This window comes from Watersipora subatra, chromosome 8, assembly GCF_963576615.1.
Source record: "Watersipora subatra chromosome 8, tzWatSuba1.1, whole genome shotgun sequence".
NCBI lineage: Eukaryota > Metazoa > Bryozoa > Gymnolaemata > Cheilostomatida > Watersiporidae > Watersipora > Watersipora subatra.
In genome coordinates, this window is record NC_088715.1 from 52,946,658 (window position 1) to 52,962,488 (window position 15,831).

At 32.2% G+C, this 15,831-nt stretch overlaps 1 protein-coding gene across 1 annotated transcript; it reads left to right on the top strand.

The window, feature by feature from the left end:
* The first annotated feature begins 1,750 nt into the window (after positions 1–1,750).
* LOC137402721 (uncharacterized) lies at positions 1,751–15,561 on the top strand. Its single transcript, XM_068089226.1, has 8 exons — positions 1,751–1,874; positions 3,099–3,255; positions 3,979–4,112; positions 5,266–5,413; positions 8,116–8,225; positions 11,438–11,508; positions 12,612–12,734; positions 15,397–15,561. The coding sequence occupies exons 1-8, from the start codon at positions 1,751–1,753 to the stop codon at positions 15,559–15,561; spliced, it is 1,032 nt and encodes a 343-aa protein (XP_067945327.1).
* Positions 15,562–15,831: the final 270 nt, after the last annotated feature.

Consider the following 15,831-nt stretch of genomic DNA (forward strand, 5'->3'; position numbering starts at 1 on the left):
GTAAACAGTATCAGTTGTCTCGACTGACTGCTGAAAGAAGAAAAAGAAGAAGAGAAAGTTGCTATAAGTATTCGTGTATCAGCAGCACACTCAATGCATCAAAAAATTGTTTGTTTAGATATACAATTACTCTAAATCATCAGACATTAGAATCAACTGGAATAAACTATTCAATATTGCCACTGCCACAGAGAATAGATTTTATCTTATTTGAGTTTTCTTTGAGTGTACGTTGACTATAGAAGCAGCAAAGCTACTCTCATATGATACCCGTTATTTAGTAACTGTGTACATGCATACTCCCTTTGTACTTAACCTTATTAGTTATTGGCTTTTATCAATTGACTTGTCAGCATATACCGAACAATCAATACATTAATAATCACGGTATCTAGTTGCGGCCTCCTGAATGTAAACAGTAACTTGAGAAAGATTGTTGGAGTTTTAATTGCTTATGATTAAAAAATAAAGGCTGATAGGCAATTGGTTTCATAAAAAACTGAATAACACTTGAAGAAACTAGTCTAGAACTTGGTAAATTCACAAATGCTAATTTTGTCCTACACACAACAACAGGTCAGATAACATTTGCATGAAAATTGTGGTGATCTGAGATTATTGCAACAGTGACAGCAAGTGACAATTCAAATTCAATTCAAGTGATAATTCAATCACAAACTTAAAGAAATTTGTGAGTTGCAGTTGATTAGTGAAATGCTCAAGCTTTCAGAATAAAACCGGAACCTGCAGTGTGCACCAGGATACGTCAATAATAAGGTCAAGAAACGAGTTTTTAGTTCTTTGTATATATATCTATCTAACAAATATTTACTCATAGAGTAATCAGTCACATCCAGGAAATTTTAGAAATACTATTTTAATGACAGGATATTAATGTAGCAGAGAGACTTGTGGCTCTATTCAAATGCTACAAAATCAATACTTGCAAAGCGGGTATAAAACATGGTCATCTATTCTCTGAGGCCAGACACACTAACATAGATTCAATATGACTATGAAGTTGCTGATACTGACTATGGTATGGTATTTATCTATTCTTTTGCTCATTTTACAAATCTCAGATAGGTTTTATATAAGAGTTTAAACTATGGTTCTAATTTAAAGAGTTTAGAGGGTTCTGTGCATAAAGTCATTTTCTGTCAATTTGAGTGGTTTCACTGAATGTCACTTTATTCAACATATTCAGCATGAAATAAATGGGAAAGATTTTAGAGTATTTGCAAAGTTGGAAAAATCCTTTGAAAACAATTTTATGGTTATTGTTAGAACAAAAGCTAAAATGGTCCATTTGATTCCATAAAATGTCAATAAAAAATGGGCTCCTTTTAGCTATGAATAAAGTTTATTCACTAATTTCTAAACAGTACTACGATAATTAAAAAAAAAATTTGATTAGACAAAAACTTGTTTTGAACAAATAATTTGTTTTTAGACGCAACTCAATGCAATGGTTAGAAGTAAATATAGGCACACATGTCTGAAACTTGTTTGCAGTTAGCCTACATGGCTTTTTTAGCTTCAAATTTTACATCTCACTTTTAGTCTCATACTGGTTTGTGTAAAAGGACATTATTTTAAAATTTGAGGCCAATCAACACACTTTTAGATTTTACTAACAACTGCAAAAGGAACTGAACAATCACAAGGCCGATTTCGGACATTTCATGGTTATGAGTTACAAAAGGCAACAACTGTACTGAACGATATAAGAAGCAGCATAGAATGCATGATGGCATGCATTGATGCCGGTGAAGAGGGATGTGTACAGGTGTCCTATGAGAAAAATGACAGGACCTGTAAACTTTCCACTTCAGGAGCTGTACAAATTGAAGATTTATCTTCTAGCGTGTACGGTGAGTAAACATAGCAATGCATCCTAATAAAATGCGCTTCTTTTGTTTTTTTGTCTTTTTTCTAGTCGGCTTGTACATTTCTGTAAAGTATTAAAAAGTGTATTTGTCAAATAGCGACTACAAGCTACTTGTTGCCAGTAATTACATTAGTGTACTTGAGCCAATAACCATATAACAGCTTCACTAATTTTTTTGTACTTTTATGTTTTAGAATGACTAAAGGTGTTTGAGCAATCTGCTAGCTTTTATCCAATCATAATTTATTTCATATGGAACTGTAGCATCAGATAAAATAATGATGAATGTCAGATAAATGAATTTTAATTTAAATTTATTAAAATTGCTTTTGCAATTATAATTGACGAAAGTAAATAAATTAACCACCATTTTATGTGAGAACTAAGTTGAATTACAATTTATTTTGTAACTTTAACGGCATTTTTGTCCAGTTTGGCAGATTTTTATTTCCGTACCACTTAAACCAGCTGATTTTTACCAAGTTTTAAAGCTGCGTGTTTTTAATAAGAAACATTTTAGTTAATCACTACAACAATTCAACGGCTAAAACTGTATAGACTAATAAACCTGTTGACACTTGTAAATGTGTACCTACTTGAAAGCTATATGCCACAATTCAAGTGCCAACAAGATTGGTATAAGATGTCAGAAAAATTGACACGAAGGTTACAAAACTTGTCAAAAGAACCTTTAAGCGTAGTATAGAGTTTCCTGTACTAAACTATTTGTTTAAAATTAAACAAAAAATAATATATAATAATATATAATATATACATATCTGAATGACATGAGAGCCACTATAAATAATGAGATATAATTATGCTGCCTTTCTCTGTTTTTCCTTAAATGCTTTTTTTTCAGTAGTCTTTCAAGTATGTTGTTCTATGACATATCTCTAAATAATAAAATTTCTTGTTACATTATTTTGTCAACCACTAACAGCAACACATAAATAAAGATGCTGCCATTTCCCTTATTTTCTAATCTCTCTATTGTCTAACCAATATATTAAAAATATTTTTAAAAAATGCATCTTTAAAGAATTAATCTTTTGGTGACACTATATTCGGGCAACCAATAACACCAAAACATAAACATACAGAGTAGTTGCTTGCTGACCCGAATTCCTCCATAAGATGACTATTGTGACATAAACTTGTCTCTAATCCAAATCCTTGCTGACCTTCTACAAATCACTGTTTGTAGTCATCGATGTCGATAATATTCCTTACTACCACTTAGTCCAAGGATTTGGCTTTGAAGAGACTAACGACCACCTTGATGTAACAAATTTGACTCGCAATGCAGAAGACTGTTATAGCTACTGTATCTTGCGATATGGAACTAACTGCTTGTTATTCACGTAAGTCCTTAACTAACAGCACATAAAGGCATTCACCTCAACAATTTTATGTCTGACACTTAGGGATAGCTAAAACGTGTCATAGATATCTACATCAATCTCAACACTAATTAATTAGCTACGTCTTAGCAAGTCGTTCAACTTTTTCTATTTGAATAAACCATTATGCAAATCGATGGCATACCGTGAAATCTAAATGTCAAGGCTAAATACTATAAATACATCTCTATTTTGCTAATTTTTCCTTGATATTGAATAGCTGTTGCTAAATGTTAACGATTAACTTAATGGTTATATCATGCCTGTGACTACGACGAGTAAAGTTTTAAGTGCAATGCAAAGTTATATTAAAAACAGCTACACTGCAAAAAATTATAATTGCAAACATTCTTTGATGAGTATTTGGTGGTTTTCTTCCACAATGTTTAAAAAGTGTATGGGACCAAGTTCAGAAATGCAGAAAGGCAACTTTAAAACACTACGTATTGCGGCCATTGCTAAAATATTAACCACCCTTTTTATTTGTCACTAATAGTAATACAATTTTTATATCATTTTATAATCACTGTTTCATTTTGATCAGAATATCTACATCAACTAATGAGAGTTTGCTGTCTGGTCCTATTACAGCGTAGGTAGATGTTGTTTATTAAAACGTAGGTAAATGTTGTCTATTACAGCATAGGTAAACGCTGTCTATTACAATGTAGGTAATTGTTGTAGGTACGGAGAAGGGTATTGCTCAATTCCGCAGCAGAATGTCCAAAATGTATTAGTTTCTAAATTTAACATTTCTTCAAGTAATCTTCTCAGCACGTACTTTATATCAGCAGCGCAAGTCTCAAGACAGCTGACATGTAAGTAGCTAAACTCTCCAAATGTAGAAATGTGGTGATGCATTAGTAAGAGTTACTACGCAAGTGACATGCTGCTTTATTTCTAATATTATATTTACCTCAGCACTGCTTTTTTGCACTAGTATTTTGGCAATTTGGTTTAAATGTAAGGCGATATTACCCTAATTAAACAATAAAGTAAAAAAAAGATTTTGCTATATCAAAGATATATTTCATCGTTAAAGAAACTGCTTGAAAACGCAGCTAGTCGCAGATTCCAGCATGTTTAATATAGTGCAACTTCAGCATAATATTCAATGTTATATTATATTAAAGGTTTACTTGCAACAAAATTCACATTACAATTATTTGATATCAAAAGGTTTACTATGTCTTACTCTGCTGTGTTGTAGATGCAAAATATGTGGAAATGTGATTACAAGCTTTTAAAAGCTCAAAAGCGAACAGTTAATCGCAGCCATCACGAAAACGCCGTAGATTAGAATCCCTTTTCAAAACGGCTCAAATGGAACGTAGTTGAACAATATGAATTTTGTTTAATAATACTTCTTATTAGGCTACTGACAAAATATTTTCACAAATATACTTGTTACACAAATAAAAAGTTTGAGAACTTCATCGACATAAAGAGATTCCAGCCTACGACGTTTTTGTAATGACGGCGATTCACTGTTCGTTTTTTAGCTTTAAAGAGCTTATAGTTATATTTCCATATATTTTGCACCTACAACACAACAGAGTAAGACATGGTGAATCTTTTGATACCAAATAACTGTAATGTGAATTTTGTTGCAGGTCAACTTTTAAGGATATTATATTATGTAATAATAAGATTTGGTATGCTATCACATGATTCAGTCATGTTTTGTTGCATTATATTATGTCACAGTATGTTTTATCACATTAAATTGCACTATACTATAATGCATTTTATTGTATTATGTTACATAACATTATATTATAACTTATTATGTTATATAAATGTTATATTTTATTATGCTATATTGTCTTCAATCTTTGCTATACCAAAATATTATTTATGATGTTTGTTACATTATGCAACTGTATATTATTTCATGACAGTTTAACTTTTACTACATCATATCATAGCAAAATACTTAAACTAACATTACACTGTATTGCTTGATTTCAGCCTTAGCAGATTATTGCAACCTTACAGACCAGCGCGTTAGAGATGGCAGAATTGGACAACACAATATGATGGCTATCCCTGAGGTGCCAGATCTAAATTCTTGCTACAAAGTATGTGTGGCTCTGACTGGAGATTGTCCTACCTTTAGGTAAGATAACATCTTATGACAATGCCAATTTCAAAGTGAGACGCAGAAAAGTTTTCTTCTTTGGCATAAATCTAAAAGCATAAAAACATTGCAAAACTTTTCAGAAACATTCCAAAAATTTCAGCTGTTTAAATTTACATAAAAGCCTCTTGATATTGCAAGTTTTTTTTGAAGAGAAATTAAATAAAAAATATGTAGTGTTACAAGAGTCATTGAAAAGAAATACATGTTGTTGTTTATAAAGTTTGAATGTTCCGTTTATTGACAGAAACTTTATTAGCTGCTTTCATCTCGACAGTTGGAAACAAAGAGAAAACTTTAAATGAAAAAGCTATGGGTACCAATGAGCAAAAAGCTTTCCGAAAGCACAATGAGAAAGCACTATTAGAACCATGAAACTGCTATTATTGCAATAGCTGTGCATCATAAAAGTGCTTGCTTTTAAAATTTCTAATGTTCCAGTGACGGATAATGGCATCTGTTGCCACAAAGCAACTACTATGCACTACCTATCGATTTTTGAGTGTTATTACTACATATGATGGATGGCCTTTCAATGCTTACTGGAAGCTTTAATTCCATCGGTCCACTCTTAATTATCCAATGGTTTTCAGCTATAGCTTTGGCGCCAACTATGTTTAGACCCTTCAATGCATCGCAGATTAAGTTTGATGTAACATCTCAGAACAGAACTAATGATATTTTAAAGACTATCCAAATAGACAATTTTATTACACATCTAGCTATGATATTAAATTTACGACTACAGCGGCATTTTTAATGGCAATTTCAAAAACATGCTGCCATGGTAAAAATTTTTTGATTTGACTTTTCAAGTAGTAGTGAATATTAAAAGTTTTTTCTGCCATTTCAACAAACTTTAACATTTGAATGCTTACCTCACGAAGGGCCTCATCAGAGAAACTTTTATTGTTGTGCTGCAGGTGCTTTGATATTAATTTCCATTTCTCTGTGTGAACAAAGTGTTACCTTTAAATAGTAAGTTAGAAGCAATCCTGAACAATCATTTGATTGCTATTATAGTGTCATAAAATAGATTAGTCATTAATAATACTAATAGCAATATAATATATTAAGATTCAATATAATATTTCTACAAACTTATAAAACTCTAATTGTCTTGTAGTCTTGCTTGATACTGTCAAATTGAAAAAATGACAAATATGGTAACTAAAGGGCTTCGTATGACATTCCTATTTAAGGGTCTTTACCTGGTGACATTCAGCTTCAGTTACCGACATCTGATCAATTGCTTCGATCCGACCACTAACATTACACACAAATCTTTACTATAATAAGGGTGATGTTCCGCAGTGTTTAAAAGTTGTCATGTGATGAAAGGAACTTGAGGCCTAAGAATGCTGCCAGAACCCTATGCATTATCTACAACTTCTTGCATTATCTACAAGCAGGCCTATTCCAAGCTCAATGATTCTATAAGCATCCAACGCTGTTCAATAGTTAAGGATTTTGAGTGAAATTTTAATGAACTGAAAAATTTTGAATTTTCGATTTTGGTAAAGTTAAAGTGTTTTAAAACATTGGGTGAACCAGTTTGATTTTCACAAAATTTTCCGCCAGCATCAGGTATGACAATGGTTGAGAGAAGTTTGAGTGCCCACTCTACTTTCTCGTGCAGAGAAAACTAAAAAAGAAGAATAATCAATAGAAATATCAAACATATTGGTTTTCCTAACAGCACTCAGTAGCTTGGATCTGTTGATCTATTGATGCGCTTGTTTGTGAAGGAAATTGGCAGTCAAAACAATTAGTTCAAAGCTAATAGCCCATAGCGTAGAAATTACTTTAAGGTTGGTTGGCACTATATGGCCATATCTCCACCGTGTCCTCTCAGTGAATGTTCATTGACTTACTTTGAGCATCGTAAACTGAAAAAATCGTCAAGGTAACATGGATATGTTAGAAAAGATTGCAGATGTCAAATTTTTCTGATAGTTCACCGTTCATCATCGACAGCCTCTGCAATATGCTCCCCTTCAGCAATAGTGATTGGCTGATTCGGATTGCTTGATGTACAATTATATATTCTTAGTTGACAGTTGCTGTGGGTCTAGGACTTCACCATTTCTTGCTACTGCATTGTTGTGGACTATTCGCTGATGTAATTATGGATGGTTTTGTGATAGTGTGAACATTGTTATCACAGACGATCACAAAAGTATTTTATGATCAACAACAACATAGTGTAAAGTAGTCTTTAGTATTTTGGTACAGGAGACTAGCTCTGCAATCTTACAATCTACTCAACTCAGATTTTCTTGGGTTTAATGACAAGAAAGTGAACTATAGATTGTAGAAATCTAGATAACTTGTGAGTTAATGTGTTTGCATTAGTTTACCTCATTGTTAAAAGGTTTTTGCTACATATGGTCTCTGTTTAGATAGAAAGCAAGATGTTCTTGTACACAAAAGGTAGAAAAATCAATCAGCAACACTTAACAAATCATAAAAACATTTGTGAGTCGATAAGCGACTTGCGTAATAAATCGGCAATAATGCAGAACGTTTGGCATTGCATGTTTGTTTCTTGTGCTATGCTAAGAATTGTACTTGAATGAAGCTTTTGAAAATTAATACGTGAAAATCTGTGTTCAACTATAAGACAAAAGATTGTGAGCTTATAGAACTATAATATAACTCAAGGTTACGAATGGTTGTAGCTACAACTCCAATGCAGAAGAGTGTTTTCTTACTACTGCAAACTTTCTTGATGACTGGACATACTTGGATGTGATTCTTGGATACAACACCTACTTTAAAAAGGATACAGGTAAGATTCATGCTATCAGACACCTAAAATTTGCAAATACATGTAGTGATATTTAGAGCTATTTAGAACTTGGTGCAGAATTATATTCTAATCCCAAGTCTATTATAATCTATTTTATTCTGATTTCTAATTCTATTAAATTCTAACAGAATTAAATGCTTGCTAGGACGAAAACTATATAATGAATGACTTATTGAAAAAAAAAACAAATTGAATGCTGGTGTAGATATAATGATAACTGTAGAAAAATAACTATCCATCACATCAACACACAAGAATGTTAAAATCATTGTCTTCACAAAACTTTATTGACAAAGTCTTTCTACAATAGTAGTTGTGTTGTAGTATCTGTATAGTATTACATAGTACAATAGTACCTGTCTGTAGCTAATATTGGTCAATAAAGTTATGAGTTTAAGGTCATTTTTAATGTTTCTGCTGCAATATATTAGTCAAATAAAGAATTAATGTTTTGACAAGGCATTTTTAGCAAAATTTAAAAGTGCTACTATTGGCAAAATAACAGATCAATGAGAGACCAGTAATGTAATATCACAGTACTTCATCATGCACTAAATCTATCTCTTGCATGTAATGAATATGCCAGTAAACCTTGGCCTCAGTAAACAAATTTTAACAGCATTACAACTGAATATCCTGTATCTTAAAGCTCACAGCTTCTAGCAAGTTGGTGTTATTTCGTTAGCTAATGGCTAATTCTAATTTTACTTTCACAAACACTCACTTCAGCTGTCGCTTACAAGCGGTAAGTGGGTGTTTTTGTTTGTTGCAATAGCCAACGGCTTAAAATAATGGTTTTACAATGACTATAATTTCGATTAAGGCTCTTATTACAGGAAGAAAGGAAATGAGAAGAGCAAACAAACATTTTAAAACATTTATAGACAACATTCTCACAAGATCCGGTCCCATTTTATCTAATTTCTGAAGATATAGCGGCTGTATTGATTAGTTTTCGTGACGTACTTCCTTCTAATAGAGCAATCATAAAAGGTGGCGTCTCTGGTATTACAAGAAGGGCAAAGTTTTGATAATAATGAGAAAAGGTTACAGTTATTAAGTTATTAAGAAGGTAGCTGCAAGCAAGAGCTATGCGTAAAGGCAGTCTAAAAGAATCCTTCATGCCATGCAGCACCAATCCCAATAAACTTAACAAAGATAGTTCAGTGAAGATACGTATGTTTGGTATATAAGCAAATACGATGAAGCATATATGTAGACTGAAAAAGCGCAAAAATACTGTTTGATCCGTGCTTCCTGTTCTTTTTTATAGGGGCTTTTTGTTAGTTAAGCTCTGCCTCTTTGCATCTGGTCTTTTGTTGGTATCCTGGCCAAGTTGAGCCGGGTCACGCTGTGCCGGTCAATAGGCCAGCTTAGACACAACATTGACCGGCTCCGTCCTCATATGTACCCATAAGCTGTATTGTTGAGCATTGTCCCCACCCTTAGCATGCTCTCCTTGATAAAAACTTAAATTAGATTGCATGCTCCCTCAAAGTTCTTTTACAGCAACTCCTGTCAACCTTTGGTAAAATGTTTTATGTTGAAAATTTTATAACAGGTTAACATCATCTTTACTGTGTTTAACAAGTTAACATCATGATTACTTAGAATTATCAGCTAAAGCAAGCAAGAAGTAAATTTGCTTCAAGTTATAGGGAGTTATGAAATCATGGCTTCAACGATATTACTACAGAAGTTATGAACTTCACAGCTGGTGCTGAAACGTTTTTTAACCACTGTAGAAGGACCAAAACTTTTTGGCCCAAACCGAACTAATCTCGCATCAATTCTGATATGTCACAAAAAATTGGCATCAAATATCTATTATTAGCCCAATGCAGAAATACAAAATCTTTTGGTACTAACAAAATTATTCTCAAACCAATTATGGCTGGTTGCAACGAACACATAATCTATTGCAGTAGAAAAATAGTGACCGGAAGCTTTCATTGCTGTCGGCGCCTCAAAACAATACAACTCCATTTTGTTGTTGCCCTAAGAATTTTTTTATGCTAAACAGAACGTTTATGAAAAAAGCTTTATTTAATACGTAAGTATTTATATTATTATTTAATAAACAGTGAGTATGGCCTTGATTTTGACGCAAATGGCTCCACTACATTAACGACAACAATTCATGAACACATTTCTTGATGGCATTTGTATGTAAGGCATGCGAAGGCACATTTTTCAGTTTCCAATCAGACAGATTGCGGCTTATTTTTATGTAAAATGAAAATTTGAGCTCAGTTGAGCTGACGATCCTTGGAGTAGGCCTGCTTTTGCACATTAAATAAATTGTAGATAAGGCAGAGAGCTCTGGCAGCATTTTTAGGCTTGAAGGCTTTTCTCTTACTTGATAATTTTTAAACACTGCGGAACGCCGTTCTTATTATAGTAAAGCTTTGTGCGCAATGTGAGTGGTCAGATCGGAACAGTTGATAAGGTGTCGGTAACTTAAGCTGAATATCACAAGATAAAGACCCTTAAATAGGAATGTCATATGAAGCCCTTTAGTTACCATATATGTCATTTTTTTAAGTTGACTGTATTAAGCTAGACTACAAGACAATTAGAGTCTTATCAGTTTATAGAAATATTATATTAAATCTTAATATTTTATATTGCTATTAGTTTTATTAATGGTCAATCTATTTTATGACACTGTAGCAATCAAATAATAATCTACATCATATTTCCTGCATATATTATTTCAACGAATGATCTTTCCAAATCTCTGCGTCTTCTTACTCTGCCTATGCTAAATATTTATTTTACTTCAATTCAATTTTTCAAGAGTTTTCATGGTTTGTGTCCTCGTTTTTTACATGACAATTACAAGTTCTTAACTCATTTCAACTTACGTGATATGAACAAATTGCATACAATCACTAACAATCATTTTGAAAATGTCATTGCCAGCTGCTTTAACAATCTTCCACCAAATATCCGTTCTCTTAGCAGAGAAAGGCATTTTAAACACTATTTGTCAGACTATTTATTCAATTTTAATGGCTAACTGTTGCTTTTTTTCAACCTTTTTGTTTTACTATTGTTGTGTGGCCTAATTTGAAAAACATTTCTATTTGTGAAATGAAATTATTGCCAATAAAGTACTATATATTTATAAATTATTGTTCAGGATGGCTCCTAACTTACTATCTAAAGGTAATACTTTGTTTTTACAGAGAAATGGAAATTGATTACAAAGCACCTGCAGCGCAACAATGAAAATTTCCCTGATGAGGCCTTTCGTGAGGTAAATATTCAAGTATTAAAGCTTGGTAAAGTGGCAGAAAACACTTTTAATACTTACTGCTGTTTAGAAAACCAAATAGAAAAAATATCACCATAGCAACACGTTTTTGAAATTGCCATTTAGAATGCTGCTTTAGTTTTAAATTTAACATCATAGCTAAATGTATGCTATAATTATCTATTTGGATAGTATTTATAATATCATTGGTCCTATTGTGCGATGTTACATCACACTTAACATGCGATGCATTGAAGGGTCTAGACATAGCTAGAGATAAAGCTACAACTAAACATCATTAAATACTTAAGACTGGATTGTAAAGCAGTTATTATTTTTATTCAAAGGATCCAAAAGTGGTAAAGCTGATAAACGCATGCCATAATTGAATTTTCAATGTTCATTTATGGTGGAAGATTTTTAAGTATACCTTTGGGTTTCTCAACACTACTTTCAGGATCACCAAAAATGGTTTATTTGGATAATTATATACTCTCTATTATATTTGTGTTGACTTGTTTCTTAACTTGTTTTGCTATGGTTCTGTTTTTATTAACTTTTCAAGGTCAAAAAATGACTACCCGAACTTTATTGTAATAAAATGCATACATGCATAAAACATTACTAATTGTTTTATGCATGCATGCATAAAACAATTAACTATGTTTTAATTATTTAAATGCGTTTCAAGCTTACAAGCTAAAGTTTTGAAAGTTAGAAAAGAAATCGCACAACCACTTTAAATACTTTAATTTCAGCACATTTACAATTATTTACAATTATTGTTCAATTAGTTATAAAAAAATGCTCCAGAAAGCAAAAAGCTACAACAATAAGTACAATTATTATCATTTAACAGCTATCAAAACCATGGCTTTTACTTATGAAACAAGGCTTGAAAAAGTCTCCCAAAGAAAAAAACACTAAAGTACAAATTTGCTTTTTTCAGCTGGAAAAGCTGAATTACTTGTATTATATTTTATTACGACTAAACAAACTGCTTTAACACAAAATTTTAAATATCAAAGATCAAACACCTTTTCATCATAAAGCTTGCTTCTGTTTTACCAATTTTTTTTACCATTTTTTGTAATTTCCATATACAGATCGGAAGCTATACTGAAATGGTAAGCGAAGATGACACCTACCTGAATGGATCCTATACAGCAAACAGCTATTTGAAAAACCAGCTTATCGACTACTGGAGTGATCTGGACTCTAAATATAAGGTGTGTTGAAAATCTCAAGCCAAATACTAGCATAGGAATAAAAATATGCAATATTCTATATAAATGAATCTAAAAACTAAAGTTTGTGTGCTCCAACTTAATGCAATGAATTCTCAGTAGACTAGAATATTTTGGCGTAAACTTGATAAAATATGAGATAAATAATTAATTAAAAACAGGTACTACGTTTTAAGAAAAAAGATCTTAATGTCCACTTATGTCAAGCCTCAACTTGAGTAACGAAACAGTTGAGGCTTTGTGTAATTGACATTCTTAACAAATTTTTCGGTTTACTTAAAGGCACTCAGAAACATTCAAATAATAAAAAACTCGTTTAAAAATATGTTAGTCATACAAAATGCTGTCAAAATGAAAATATTAAAACAATACTCAATTTTGCTCAGTAATTATACACCTAAATTTAATAACCATTCAATAGTTTTTTTCTTCATCTAGCTTTTTAAATAATGAAGCATCATGGCCAGTTTTTACAGTATTTTACAAATTAAGATTTATGCGATTAGTTTATTGATTTATTGATACGGTTGTATTACTTATCATGTTCAGCTTTAGGCAATTAGCTCTTCCTTTTGTTTGTCCAAAAAACCTTTGGAAATACCATTAGTATAATTAGAAACATATAGTGCATATCTTTATCTATATTTTTCAAAGTTTGTCGTATGTATGTAAGTCCAACTATAGCTATTTAACTTTTAGAATTAACATTACGCGTTTTGACAGATTTGAATTCACCTAAATTGCTACGACATGTTAAAAATCATGGCGCTCTACCACTGAGCCATACGAGACGTAATGATTTCAGACGTTATCATATAACATATGGCGGTACGTATGTACACGCTAATTATTTTGGATTGCGCCTACCCGTTACGATGCCCCTGCTAAGAAATATTTTCGTGAGGCTCAATTGCTATATCTGGGGTCAAAGTCAATTCTTCTCACACGGACAATGATATTATCTTCGTGGGAAGAGCCTCGACATTATCTCTCCGTTCGGTCAGACAAAGGCAGTACGATATCTCATTTCTACATTTGTACCAGTATTGAGAAGCACCAGAATCGTCGTATTCTAAGTTTTGATGAATAGCTTCTGGTGGAACAGTAACCTTTTTTATACACACTTCTATGCAAGAATTGTTATTATGAGTTTAACATTTTCAGGATTTTTATTTTATTTACTTACTTGTATTAATTGTATCATCACGGAGTCACTTTTTAATGTAATCATAGCAAAACCGACTTAATTTAGCTATTACTTGCTAATTCAAATTTAAATCTAAACTCTTTCATAGTTGTTTAATTTTTTTTAATTTATTTGATCTGCACAAAAAATCTTCCTCATGATATGAAGTTTAAAAGTTACAGTTGTTTGACAAAGTTTGAAAATCTTTACAGTTGTTTCTATTTTGTCTTAAATTATTTCAACTACACAAACAATTTTCTCATGATATGTAGTTTGAAAGTTAGAATGGCAATTGTTATTATATGTTAAATACAAATCAATTTTCTCTGCGGACTTTTGTATTACACAGGCAACGCCGGGTAGTACAACTAGTCTCTTATAATGCTACCAATTCAACTCATAAACTTTAAATTCTGACATAACACTGCCTTATTCATTACTCACATGCAGTGTTCATGACAAGTGTCAGCAAGTGTTTTAGGCTGCTAGACTATTTCAGGAAGTCAAAAAGGCTCAGTAGGTCAGTAAAACAAAGTTTTCAATAAAAGATCATTTATTAAAATATACGACGTGATTTATTGAAAATACACTTATTTGAGACTGAAACAAAATTAGGATTGACTGAGGAAAGGTTTTACATTACCGTGCTGTTTAGGTGCTTGTATGTGAGCGCCTGCTTGTTTTTACAAAATCTCTTCTTTGAACGACGCTGCTAGCATAAATAGGTGTTGCAAAATACTGCGATGTTGTCCTTAGCGCCAGTGTACCATAAAATGCAGATGAGAAAATATTAATGGGTTGCCTGAGTTGTCTAGAGTCTTGTGTTTCAATTGTTTTAACACTCTTAACGCAATTGTTCCTGTGAAAGCTCCTACAAATCAGCTAGGCAAGAAACAGTTAGAAATCAATACTGGCTAGGCTGTACTGATTTAAAAGCTAGAGGTCCCTGACTCTCGGTTTATGGTTTGATTTGACGTTCATCGCTCTATTATAAAATTTGCTTAAAATCCTAGATCCCTAAAAAGTTGGGAGTTATTCCACAACTTTTTTAGAGAAGTTGGTTCAAATCAAAGAGTAGTTCAGATTATTTTCTCAAATTAAAAACTGTTAGCTGACACAGACTACAACTCATCAGCTACTAGAAATTCTGAGCTACTTTAACAGAACTTAACCATTGTTCATGTTGCAAACAAAAATCTACATCGAAATATCTGAAAAAGCACGCTAAGTATCCAATAATTTTTTTAAACTTTACTCCGCTCAACAAATTTAAAATAACATCTAGAAGTTTAATTAGTAAACAATAAGGTAAGTAAACAATAAGGTAAGTAAACAATAAGGTAAGTAAACAATAAGGTTTGCTAGTGCAACCAGCTTGTCTCCTTGAACTGAATTATGAAAAGTTTAATGACTGTAACAACACTTCCTGCTGAGTGACTTGGTTTGCTTTGAACTTAGGTACGTTTAGAGTTGAGGTCAACTTCTGGGTCTCTACTCCAATATATGGAATATAACGCAGTTGGTACTACATCAACTGATTGGTTTTCTGCTAGCAACTTTCTGGAGTCATCTTACTCTGATCTCTCATCTACTGTTGAACACAACATTTGGGAAATTGGGTGAGAATCTGTCATTTTAGACCAGTGATGTCTTACCTTAATGCCATCTAAATGTTCATAGATGCCATAGGCAGTAAAAAGATTTTAGTACTAAATTAAGTCAGCAGTGACTACTGACTTTAGTACTGAGTCAGTAGTCAGTACTGAATACTGTAACAAAAAATAATTTTTTTGATAATTACTAATTCCAATAAAGTCCTACATACAGACATGATAACGTGTCTGTTGTAAAACTACAGAAAATCAGTCATGTTAGAAATTGCATATTTCTAGA